This window comes from Cygnus atratus, chromosome 21 (genome assembly GCF_013377495.2).
Source record: "Cygnus atratus isolate AKBS03 ecotype Queensland, Australia chromosome 21, CAtr_DNAZoo_HiC_assembly, whole genome shotgun sequence".
NCBI classification, from domain to species: Eukaryota; Metazoa; Chordata; class Aves; order Anseriformes; family Anatidae; genus Cygnus; species Cygnus atratus.
Genome location: NC_066382.1, coordinates 7,292,054 through 7,304,414, shown reverse-complemented (window position 1 = coordinate 7,304,414; position 12,361 = coordinate 7,292,054). Strand labels below are relative to the sequence as shown.

General features: G+C 61.2%; 1 protein-coding gene across 3 annotated transcripts; it reads right to left on the bottom strand.

Moving 5' to 3' along the window:
- Positions 1-752: 752 nt before the first annotated feature.
- On the bottom strand, positions 753-11,055 carry EPHA2 (EPH receptor A2). Of its 3 annotated transcripts, none has more exons than XM_035567908.2 (17): positions 10,878-11,055; positions 8,158-8,225; positions 7,055-7,715; positions 6,430-6,585; positions 5,994-6,326; positions 5,791-5,915; positions 5,548-5,707; positions 5,356-5,455; positions 5,221-5,276; positions 4,993-5,121; positions 4,717-4,899; positions 4,493-4,554; positions 4,135-4,344; positions 3,735-3,884; positions 3,455-3,648; positions 1,803-1,958; positions 753-1,480 (listed from the first exon to the last, which is right to left on the bottom strand). In XM_035567908.2, the coding sequence occupies exons 1-17, from the start codon at positions 10,948-10,950 to the stop codon at positions 1,375-1,377; spliced, it is 2,922 nt and encodes a 973-aa protein (XP_035423801.1). In that variant the 5' UTR covers positions 10,951-11,055; the 3' UTR covers positions 753-1,374. The 3 variants fall into 3 exon arrangements, with proteins under 3 accessions (XP_035423801.1, XP_035423802.1, XP_035423800.1); XM_035567909.2 differs by having other exon boundaries at positions 4,993-5,118; positions 10,878-11,038; XM_035567907.2 differs by having other exon boundaries at positions 5,791-6,326; positions 10,878-11,005.
- Positions 11,056-12,361: the final 1,306 nt, after the last annotated feature.

Sequence of the window (12,361 nt, the reverse complement as noted above, 5' to 3'; positions counted from 1 at the left end):
TGAGGGGGCCAAGGGCAGGAGGGGACCACAGCACCCACGGAGGGTGCTCAGCAGGGTGCTGGGAACACAGCACCCACAGCACGGGGAAGGATGCTCCACGGGGCAGGGGGCCCGCAGCACCCGTATCGCCCACAGGAGGTGCTCAAGGGGGCAGAGGACACCGCGGGGTGACGGAGCCCAGTGCCTGGGGGGGGCCTCAGTGGGGTGGGGACCCGCAGCACCCCCGGGGAAGCCCCCGCCCAGCTCCCCGTGCGTCACCCCCGCGGGGATCGGGAGTTTCACCGAAACTTCGCGCGGGGAGGGGAAACCGAGGCACGGCGGCACCCGGGCACCCGCCGGGCGGGGCAGCTCGCTGCAGGGCGCAGCGCCAAACAGAAAGTAAAAAAGGGTAAAAAAAGCACCCGACGGATGCTTTTGCAACCACCCCGCAACCACACGGCGTCGTCCCCCCCTTCCCCTTGTGGTTTTGGGGAAAAAAAATAAAAATTGCTTTTTCCGGCTTTTTTTCCCTACCCGGTTATTTGCAGGCACCGGGCAGCCGGCCCCGCTCGTGCTTAGCAAAATAAAAATCCCAAATTCCTCAAGGGTTTGGGAGAAAGGAGGCCCCAGCTGGGAAATGCATGCAAACGCTTGCAAAATGCTTCAAAATCTTAAAACCGCCTTAAAAAACAAAAATAAAAGCTTTCCCCCCCAGCAGCTCTACCTCCCAAACCCAAATCGCTGCTGGCAGCTGCCCGATGACACAGTTGTAGAAAAAGAGCACAAAAGTTTTATTCAAATCAAACTCACTTTCATGAAAATCCCATAAAATCCATTAAAAAGGGGGGGAAAAATACCCCAAACCTGCCCCCCTTTTTTTTCTCTCCCCTATTATCTTCCCCAAATCTGAAACCTCTTTGATTTTTCTTCAATAAATATACAAAAATATAATAAATTACGTTAAAAAACAAAAAATAGAAGAGGTAACACTGCTTATCAGCATTAAGGTGGAAAAAACCCAACCCAGCGTCGGGAGAGGAATAAATAGGGGAAAAAAAGCAAAAATCGAGAGTTTAGGGCCAAGCCATCCACAAAGCATTCAGAAGCACCTGGCTCAGCCCTATTTTTTTTTCCTTGAAATGCAGAAAAAAAAGAGGAAACTCCCCCCTAATAAGGCCGCCCCCCCAACCAAGTGCCGGCTTGAAATTTAATTTTTGTGGGGTTTCACACCCCTTTTGTCCTGGGGATGGCGATGCCCAAGTGGCAACATCCCCCGTGGGAAATAATATTATTATTAACAATAATAAAAACCTTAAAAATAATAAAAATAATAAATAAAGCGGCGGGGGGGGGTAGGCTGGGGGTCTTCATTTTGCACGCTGGGGTACGTGGGGGTCAGATGGGGATGCCCCCGGCGCAGAGCTGCTCCTGCAGCCCCAGCAGGCTGTAGGCGATGCGCTTCTGGTGGCCGGGCAGGCGCACACCGATCTTCTTGATGTCGCTGCGGGGAGGGAAGGGGGGCGTTACGGAATGAGGGAGGGGTTTTGGGGTGAGAACAGCCCCAAAAAGGTCTGGCCTGGAAGGGCGCTTGGGGGTGGTCCGATCCTGAGCGTGGTGGGGATGCAGGGGGGGTGGATCCTGCCCTAAACAGCCCCAGGGTGGATCCAGCCCCAAGCAGCCCCCGGGGGCAAAGCCAGACCCAGACTTTACCCAGCACCAGATCCAGCCCCGAGCATCCCCTGGGGGCAGATCCAGCCCCGAGCATCCCCTGGGGGCAGATCCAGCCCCGAGCATCCCCCATTTTGCGGGGCCCCAGGACTCACTCGCTGGTCATCTGCAGCACCTTCTCCATGGTGCTGTAGCCTGCGGCCATGAAGTGCTCGGCGTACTGGTGCATCTTGATGGACTCGAGCCACTCAGGCACCGAGCGGAAGGGGACGCCCTCGGAGCCGCTGGTGCTGGGCAGGCGGATGGAGACCCTGCGGGGACGGGGCCGAGGAGATGGTGTGACGTGCAGGGCAGGGCAGGGGGCAAACCCACGGTGCAGAAATGCAAGGATGAAAAGCCATGCAAAGATAAAGAAAAGCATGTGGAAAAAAAAAAAAAAAAAAAAAAAAGGAAGGCTGGAAAAAAAAAAAGGATGCAGGAACGGAAGGATGCAAAAACAATGCAGGAGGGCACAGGTTGAAAAGAAGTCATGCAAAGAAATGGAAGGATGTGGAAAAAAAGTAATGCAAAAAACAGTGGAAAGGTGCAAAGTTACAGAAAACAGTGCAAAAATGGTAAGCAGCAAAAAAAACAAAAACACAAAAACAACCCACGCATGCGAACACAATGGCAAAAGGTAAAGATGCTGAGATGCAAAATTTAGAAGTGACAGTGCAAAGATGCCAACGGTAAGGCAAAAGCCCAACTGTAAAAAAAAAGGTAGAGCTACAATGCAGAAGTATAAAGCAAGTAATGGGAAAACATATATATATATAAAAAAAAAAAAAGCAAAATGCAATGCAAAGTTTCCCAGGTGCCAAGATGTGAAAAAGAACGTGTAAACGTGAGGATGCAAAGAGTAATACAAAAAGTGGAAATGCAAAACAATAAGGCAAGAACGTTAAAAGGCAAGAAACAATGTAAAAATTGCAAATGTAAAAAAAAAAAAAAAAAAGGAAGCTAAAAATGCAGATATACAGAAGGCAAGGATGCAAAAAAATGCAAAAGGTGAATATAAAAGCAATGCAAGAGTGTAAAGATGCAAGAAAAGAAGGCAGGAACAGAAAACTACATAAAGCAATGCAAAAGGCAAGGACGCAAAGAAAAAGCAGAAGAATGCAAAGATTCAAAAAGCAATGCAAGAATGCAAAGATGCAAAATCCAATTTAAAATTGCACAGATGCAAAGATGCCAAAAAGGCAAGAATGGAAAGCTGCAAAAGCAATGCAAGAATACAGAACTGCAAAAACCAATCTTAAACTGCACAGATGCAAAAGAGTGTGCAAGAATGCAAAACCAGTGCAAAAAATGCAAAGACGCAAAAGAAGCATGCAAGAATGCAAAATTGCAATAAGCAAGGCGCAAATGCAAAGATGCAAAAGAGCAAAAGAGCATGCAGGAGTGCAACGCTACAAAGACAACACAGAGATGCAAAAGAAGCATGCAAGAATGCAAAGCTGCAAAAAACAAAGCACAGACATGAAAGAGTATGCAAGAGTGCAAAGCTACAAAAACAGCGTAAAAATGCAAAGATGCAAAAGAAGCGTGCAAGGATGCAAACCTGCAAAAAGCAAGGCACGGATGCAGAACAGCACAAAGAGTGCAATGCTGCAAAAACATCGCAAAGATGCAGAAGAAGCCTGCAAGAACACAAAACAGCGAGAAGGCAGAAACGCGGGGATGCAAAAGCGCGTGCAAGCCTGCACCACCTGCAAACTGCCCTCCCCTCCCTATTTTCCCCTCTCTCCTGCCCCTCCCCGCAGCTCACCGTGGGTCGAAGTCCGCCAGCGTCTTGAGTGACTCAGGGGCACGGATGAGCTTGTCGAGGATGCTGACGACGTCGGCGAACTTGGGGCGCCGGCTGCGCTCCTGCTGCCAGCACTGCATCATCAGCTGGTAGACGGCAGAGGGGCAGTCCAGCGGGGCGGGCAGGCGGAAGCCCTCATTGATGGCCTTCATCACCTGCAATGGCACATGGCTCGAGGGGCACGCCCCAAAAAAGCAAGGTCACCACCAAGAACAGGGGCCGGAGGGATACCTGCGCTCACCTCATGGTTGGAGAGCTCCCAGTACGGGCGCTCGCCGTAGGACATCACCTCCCACATGACGATGCCATAGCTCCAGACGTCACTGGCAGAGGTGAACTTGCGGTAGGAGATGGCCTCGGGTGCCGTCCAGCGGATCGGGATCTTCCCCCCCTGTGCCACCACCACCAAAATTGTCCAGGTGCCAAGACGCGAGGAGGAACAAGGGGAGGAAGAAAAAAAAAAAAAAAAAAAAGTGAGGATGTCAAAAAGCAAGAAACAATGCAACAATTGTGGTGGGAAAAAAAGGACGCTTAAATGCAGTGATGCCAAGGTGCAGAAGAGAAGGCAAGAATGCAAAACTGCTCCAAAAAATAAAATAAATAGCCATCCAGCCCCCCCCAAATCCCTTGGTGGCACTCACGCTGGTGGTGTAGGTGGCTTCAGGGTCATCCTCCAGCACCCTGGAGAGCCCGAAGTCGGACACCTTGCAGACCAGGTTGCTGTTGACCAGGATGTTGCGCGCGGCCAGGTCCCGGTGCACGTAGTTCATGTTGGCCAGGTACTTCATGCCGGCCGCGATGCCCCGCAGCATGCCCACCAGCTGGATCACGCAGAACTCCCCGTCTTTGTCCTGAAAGAGGAGAAACCGACCCCAAATCCTCCTCTTGCCCCTACAGAGACATGGTTGGGGCCGGGACCCGTCTCCCGTGGTGGATTTTGGGGCTGAAGCCCTGCTAATCCCACCCTGGGGCGATGGGATTCCCGCACACATCACCTACCCGCAGGAATTTGTCCAGCGCGCCGTTTTCCATGTACTCTGTGATGATCATGAAGGGTTTGTCTGCAGAAAGAGAGCCAAAACGGGTCAGAAAACCTCAAAACCCCATGACTCCAAGCACGTGGGGGTGCATGTGAGAGCAGCACTTTTTGGCAGGCCTAGCAAGCTTTTTTTTTTTTTTTTTGCAGGGAAGTGGTGGGATTTATTTGGAGGGGGGGGACTCACACTTGGAGACGACCCCCTCGAGGCGGATGATGTTGTGGTGGCAGAACTGGCCCATGATGCTGGCTTCGCTCAGGAAGTCCACCCGCTGCTTCTCTGTGTAGCCCACCTTCAGGGTCTTGATGGCCACCGGCACCTCCTTCTTGCCGCGTTTCAGGGTGCCCTTGTAGACCTCCCCAAATTCACCTGCCCAGAGGAAGGGGGAGGTTCAAAATCTGTCCCCTTCCGCCCCTCCCCGGCTTGGGGACAGGCAGGGGACAGAGCCCCATGGGGACCTACCAGCACCGATGACCTTCTGGCGGGTGATGGAGGACGGGGAGATCTCGGTGGTGAACTTGAGCATGGCTTGGTTGGGGTCTTCATAGGTGTGCGGGTCCACGTAGGTCTTGAGGGGCTTCAGCTGGTCTGCTAAGGGAGGCAGCAGCCGTGTCACCCCCGACCTGTCCCCACTGTCCCACCTGTGTCACCACCGAGCCCCCACCCTGATCCCACCACCCCGGTGCTCACCAGACTTGGAGAAGTAGACGTCCTCAGGGGACTGGCGTGACCGCGAGCTCCTCCTCCTGCAGAAAAGCAGCATTTTGTCCCAAAACTCACCTCAGTGGGGGAAAAAATTTGGATTTTTTTTTTTCCTCTCCTTACCTCCGGAGGACGTAGATGAGAGCGGCCAGGAGGAGGACGACAAAGAGGATGCCGGTGACTGAGCCACTGATGACGGCAGCAGATGCCATGGACTCGGCTCCTGCAGGGACAGTTGGAGCCACGTGCACCCCATAGCACCCCCCAAAACTAACAAACCACCGACAACCCACCCCAAAAAAAACCACTCCTCACCCTCAGGCAATGTCTCGAACTCGTGCTCGGGGCTGAAGGTGCCGTGGCCGTCCTGGGTGAGCGCCTGGACCCGCACCACGTAGGCGGTGGCGGGGGACAGCTTGGGGATGGTGACGGAGGCGCCCTCGCAGCGCAGCACCGAGTAGCTGTTCTCGTCCACCTGGGGAAGCAGGGACACGGTGAGGGCGAGGGGTTTGGGGAAGGACACGAGGTGGGACGAGGATGGGACGCCGCTGGTGGCACCTTCTTGCTGTAGGTAACTTCGTACTTCCAGACCCGGCTCTGCTGCCGCAGCGGCACCGTCCAGGAGAGGACCAGGCTGGTGGCCGTCCGCCCGTCCAGGCTCACGGACGTCACCCGTGGTGGCTCTGCCGTGGGGACAGGGGTGTCATGGGAGGCGGTGGCACCTCCACAGCGGTGGTGGCGGGGACACCGGTGGCCCTTACCCGTCTGGTTGACGCTGATGCTGGCGGTGGCCACGCTGCGGTGGGTGCTGAAGGACGAGACGCCGTTGCGGGCTTCGACGGTGAAGGTGTAGTTGACGTGGGGCTCCAGGTCGGTGACCGTCACCCCCGTCCCTGCCAGCCCCCGGGGGGGCTGCGAGTAGCGGATGCCCCCGTCGCAGGGCCGGCACTCGCCGCTCTCGGGCCAGCACTGCTCGCAGGTGACGCTGTAGGTGACGTCCTGCCGGCCGCCCGTGTCGGTGGGGGGGGACCAGCGCAGCTGCACGGCGGCCCCCAGCCCCATGGCCGTGACGCTGCCCGGGGGCGAAGGAGGACCTGGGGACACAGAGCAAAGCGGTGGCGGTGTGTGTGGGGTCAGGGCACGGAGGTGCCCCCCGCACCCCACGACCCACCCCCGTGTCCCCAAAACGCCACTCACGGGTGCACGGCGCGGCGGCCGGGTCGGTGGGGGCACGGAAGTGCCCGTCCTCGCAGGGGCAGGCGGCAGCGGCGGTCGGGGCCGGCAGCGTGTGCGCAGGGCAGGGCTGGCAGCCGCTGGGGGACACCTCGGCCTTGAAGGTGCCGGGGGGACAAGCTGGGGGGGGCACACACACACAACAGGAAGGTCAGTGACCGGGTCCCTGTCCCCAGCCTGAGCATCCTCACCAGCTCCTGGGCACGCGTCACCCTCAGAGCATGTCAACCGGGGGGTTTGGGGGTGCTTTGCCTTATTGTTATCCACCGTGGGAGGGGGTGGACACCCACTATCAACCCATGCCTCCACTTGGGGGAATGGCCCCCCCAGCCCACCCCTCTCCACCTGACAAGCTCGGTGCACCAGTGATGCTCCAAGGGCCTTGAGGACGCTCCAAGGGTGCCCCCAGGGGTGTTGGGGATGCCCAAGGGTGCCACAAGTGTGCCCCAAGAGAGATGAAGGTGCCCAAGGGTGCCCCCGAGAGGGAGGGATGGCTTGCACGGCACGCACCGAGACGGGGCGCCCCCAGCCCCACGCCACCCCATCCCCAGCATCACCACCACTACCACAGATGCCCCCACATCCTCACCTTGGCACTGGTCACCCACGGCCTCGTAGCCGGCCCGGCACTGGCACTGCCCGATGGGCACCAGCCACTCCCCGTCCGCGTTGCAGTGCAGCGTCGGCGCCTCGTCGGCCACCGCATCCTCCACGCAGGAGCCCCGCACCTCCGCCAGGGTCTGCGAGTCGGCGCCCGCCACCGTCTCGGGGAAGTGGGCCATGCCCCGCAGCACGGCCGGGCACGTCTTGTAGTAGATGCGGACTGAGAGCAGAGCCACGCAGGCGCCCAGGTCCTGGAAAGCCAGGTAGAAGCCTTTCCTCCGCAGCGGCCCCACCGAGCGCACCTCCACGTTGAGCTTGACGTTGCGGTTGGTGAAGTCGTCCTGCACCGTGATCTCGTCCGGGGCGATGGTGTCGATCTTCTTGAACTGCCGCTTCTGGAAGTTGGTGCCGTAGTCGACGTCGGACTCGGCGTAGTAGAGGTTGAAGGTCTCCTTGCAGGAGCCACCGCCGCTGGGGAAGCTGTTGCAGTCGCGGACAGTGAACTTGAGCTCGATGAAGACGCGCTGGGCCTCGCTGCGGTAGATCCAGTTGGTGCGCAGCCAGTTCTCCTGCTCACCCTCCAGCACGTTGCACACCAGGTACATGTAGATCTGCGAGTCGTTCATCATGTTCTGCAGCAGGTCCCACTGCGGCGCAGAGAGAAACGGGTCCTTGGAGCTGCTGTCGCTATGCCCCCTCGGGGGGAAACTGAGGCAGGAGGTACGATGCCCCCAGTCCTCAGGGATGCCCTTGTCCTCGTCCCCATGGATGCCTCCATCCCCATCCCCGTGGATGCCCCTCATTCTCCATCCCCATGGCTGATATCTCCCCGTGGATGCTCCCCATCCCCATGGATAGTCCCACCTCCATCCCCACCCCCATGGATGCTCCCATCCCCATGGCTGCCCCTCATTCTCATCCCCATGGCTGATCTGTCCCCATGGGTAGTCCCATCTCCATCCCCGTCCCCATGGAGAGCCCCCGGTCCCCACGGATGCTCCCCATCCCCAGGGATGCATGCCCGCTCGCTTGCATCCCGATGGAGGGCCCCGTCCCCATCTGCAGCGTCGCCCCTCGCCGGGTGCTCACCCCTTTGCCGTAGGGCTGGGTTAGCCAGCCCAGCTCCCCCTGGGCCTTGGCGAAGTCCAGCAGAACGACTGTGGGGAGAGGAGAGGGCCGTTAGCAGGGTGAGCAGGACGCCAGGGAGATGCCACCAGGACCCACAGATGGCCCCAGCAACCCGCAGAGGCCACCAGTGCTCTCAGATGCCCTTGGGAAACGCAGACCCAGGGCCCATGGATGCCTTCAGGACCCACGGATGCCCCCCAGGAACCACAGATGTCACCTGCCTCTTGGATCCATGGGTGTCCCCAGACCCGTGGAAGTCCTCAAGTTCCACAGATGTCCCTTGGACCCATGGGTGCCCACCAGGACCCACAGATGCCACTAACAAATCCAGATGCCCCCCAGGACCCACAGATGTCACCAGAACCTGCAGATGCCACCAGCACACCCAAAAGCCCCTAGCACCCAACATATCTGTCCCTGGCACCCACAGGTGTCCCCAGAACCCACATATATACATCCCTGAGACACGTGGGTGCCACCAATAAACCCGGATGTGTCTGGGACCCATGGATGTCTCAGGGACCTGGGGGTGCTCCAGAGACACACAGATGCCCCCAGGACCCACAGAAGCCCACCAGGACCTGTGCACACACCCCAAGGAAGCCACCAGGACCCACAGACGCCACCAACCCACCCAGATGCCCCTTGGACCCACGGATGCCCCCAGAAGCCCCTGGGACCCTGGGTGAGCTCAGGGCCCCCCAGCTGTCCATGGGACCCCCCCCACGTCACCACCCCATGTCCCCCCGGTGTCCCCCTGGGCCGGGCAGGACGCGGGGCTGGGGGAAGCGGCGAGCCCCGGCACGCCGAGGGCGGTGGCCGGATCCAGCACCAGGGCCAGGGGAGGAAGAGGAGGCCGCGGCCAGGGCGGAAGCGCCATGAATCAGCCCCAAGGAATGCGCCCGGCTTCATGCCCGACACGGCCCTGGGGGAGGCAGGGGGCTTTGGGGATGTGTCCCCCGGTGCCCCCGCACCCACCCCTCGCCCCAGCTTTATGGGGCAGGTGCTGAGAACGGGGAACTTGTGACACATCCAGCCCCGTCCCCCCACCGCCAGCCAGGAAGGATGCCAGGCACCTCCCTGCTTTCCTGCGGCTGGAATTCCCCCAAGAAAGCGGAAACACGGCAGGGGGGGAGTTCGTGGGGTCCCCCCCTGTGACACCCCCCCACACACCCCCCAAAGCAGTGACTCAGGGCAGGGACCTGCGGCTGAGTCAAGAGGCGCAGCCAGGGTGCGCCCGCTGCCAGCGCCCTCGGCTGCCCCGCTGCCCCCCCCAGCCCCGCACCGCCGCTGTCACCGCAGCCCCCAGGCACCTGCATGGCCACGGCCACCTTTATCATCATCATCATCGTCACCGCGACCCCCATGTGCAGCCCCATTCCCATTCCCGTTCCCCCCTCGCCCCTACTCCGTGTCCCCAAACCCCCAACCCACAGGCACTGACCCCAACCGCGGCGCAGGATCTGGCCCCAGCCTCCCCTCCGAGGTCAAAGTTTCACTGAGGGGGGAGAACGGGGGGGCCCCAAGACCCCCCTCCCTGCCCCCCAAACCTGACACTTCACAACCGATCGCCCCCTGGCTCCCAGCCGCCGCCAAACTTTGCCGTCTTTTACCTGGTTTTGCCCCAAATCGCTCCTTACCCCTCCGAGCCCCCACGAACCTGCCTGCGGATGCCCCGAACCCCCTCCCCGGCCCCGGCTGGAGGGGCGCTTGGGGTTTTCTTCCCCATTTTCCCGTTTCCCCTCGATTTCCCTTCCCCAGACACCCCCCAACCTCCCAGTTATTTGCATTCGCTGCGGTCGGGGCCGGATTCTTTCGCCCTTCGCTCTCCGAGAGTTTGTGGCTCCCCCAGGAAAAGAAACCCAACCTTCGCTTCCCCCACCCCAATTTGCCCAAAACCCCCCGAACTGATCCCAAACACCCCGGGGAGCTCAGCACGGGGGGTGCAAGGTGGGGGCCAGGGCGAAGATTGTTTTTCCCAGCACTTTTTGGGTTTTCCTGACATTGTTCTCCAGCTCCGCGGCCGGATCCTGCCCGGGGAACCTTCCTTTAAGGTTTTTTGTTGTTGTTTTTTCGTTTGAATTTGGGGATTTTGGGGGCTGGATTTTTCAACTTTCGGCTGACTTCTGCCTCCACTCCGCCCCATTATTTTAAGGGGGTCGCAAGGGGGGGAGGGGGTCCCCACTTTCCACCCACCGGCTCCAGCATCGCTTTTTTTTTTTTTTTTTTTGTGGGGCGGCGGGGGGGGGAGGCCAGCCCGGCCGCGGGCAAGGAGCGGCCGCAAGTCCCCCGCTAGCGGCAGCGTTTTGCCCTTTTCGGCCTTTTTTTCGCCCTAAAAAGAAGCGCTCCCGACCTTCTCCCCCAGGTCTCTCCCAGCCCCCGGTGCTCCCCTAGGGCTCACCCCCCCAACAAAAAAAACCCAAACCAGCTTTTTTTGGAGCTTTTTCCTCCCCCCCCCAGTCCCCCAACCACTCTCCAGCTCCTTGCGCCGAACCCAAAAGTTGCCAAACTTCCCCCAAAAGCCGCGATGTCCCCGATCCCCGACCCCCAGCACCCTGCGAGCACCCAGGGGTGCGGTGGGGGGGGTGCGGAGCCTCTCCGCAGCCCCCCCAGACCCAAGACCCCCCCCAAAAAAAAATAACAAAAAATAAAATAAAATCGGGGCACGGGGCCGCGCTCACCTTCCTTGGGGGCGGCGGGGGCGAGGAGGAGGAGGGCGAGGAGGATGAAGGCTGCCGGGGGGGCCGCGGCCATAGCAGAGGTCGCGGGGTGCCCGGGGCGCCCCAGCTCCGCGCGAGCCCCGCGGGAGCGCCCCGCTCCTGTTCATTCATGCCCCACTGACGTCACCCGGCCCCGCCCGCGGGAACGCGCGCGGCTGCCCTCTTAAAGGGACAGCGCCCCTCCGGCGCGGCCCGGCAGGGAACGGGGGGGACTCGGCCCTGGGAGGGGGGGGTCAAGGGGGTCAGGGGGAGCTCCCAGCACCCCGGTTAGCCCTCCCAGTCCCTCCCAGTTCCCCCCACAGCTTTGGTTCCGGGCCAGTGGTTTTGCGCCTCGTCTGGCGTGGATCATGTGTTGGGGTGCAAGGGGGGGTCCCCGCTTTGCGGCCGCATCCGGCCCCTCTTGTCCCCACCCACCCCCAGTCCCTCCCCCCCAATTTCTGCATCCCCTCGGCCCCGGCCCCAGCCCCGCGGTCCCCACGTTTGGCTCTGGGAGCTGCGCCCCCCCCCATCAGCTCTGGCCCCGGCACCCAAGGGGTTAAAGCGGCCCCCGGCCCCCTCCCCCCCCCTTTCATTCATGAAGCGGCGTGGGAAGAGAGGGGGGGCGGCAGCCAATGGCGGAACGGGGCGTGGCCTCGCGGCTGGCCCCGCCCCCAGCGCTGGCGACGGAGAGGCTCCGGAGCCGGACGGGCGGGGGGGGGGGGCTCGTCCGTCCGTCTGTCCGTGTGTCCGCCCCTGCGTCCGGCCTCCCGGCCCCCCGCCCTTCCGTCCGTCTGTCCATCTCCGCACCCCTCCGGTGGCCCCACGCCTGTCCCTCCCTCCACCTGTCCGTCCGTCCGCCCCTCCACCCCCCCCCGTCCGTCCGTCCGTCCCGTCCCCCCCCGTCCGTCCGTCCGTCCCTCTGTCCGTCCCCCCTTGTCCATCCGCCTGTCCGTCCGTCCGTCCGTCCATCCCCCCTCCCCCCCTACCGTCCCTCTGTCCATCCACCCCCCCCCCAAAGAGGCACCGAGGGGGTCGCCCCCCCCCCGCCCCCACCCTCCGGTGCCCCCCCCCCGCCCCCCCCCCCCCGCTGCCCACCGGGGGGGTCCCCCCGGTCCCGCCGGTCCCCAGGGCGCCGGGCCGGGCCCTGCACTTTCTCCGCGGCGCTGCCGGCTCCACCGGCTGTGCCGGCCCCGCCGCTCCCCCCCCGGCCGCGCCCCGGCCCCCCGCTGACCCCGGCCCGCCCCGCACCGCGCCCCGGGGTTAGGGGGGGGGGGAGGGGGGTCCGGGGGCGCTGCGCCCCCTTTCCTGCACCCTCGGCTGGGACGAGGCCGGGCCAGAAATGGGGCTTCTCTGGGCTAAAACTAAGGGCGGTTTTCTGTAGGGCACGGGGGGGGGGGGGGAGTTGGCAGGGAGGTGAAGTGGCTGGGGGGTCCCTGAGCCCCCCCCCCCCCCCCCCGCTTTGGGGC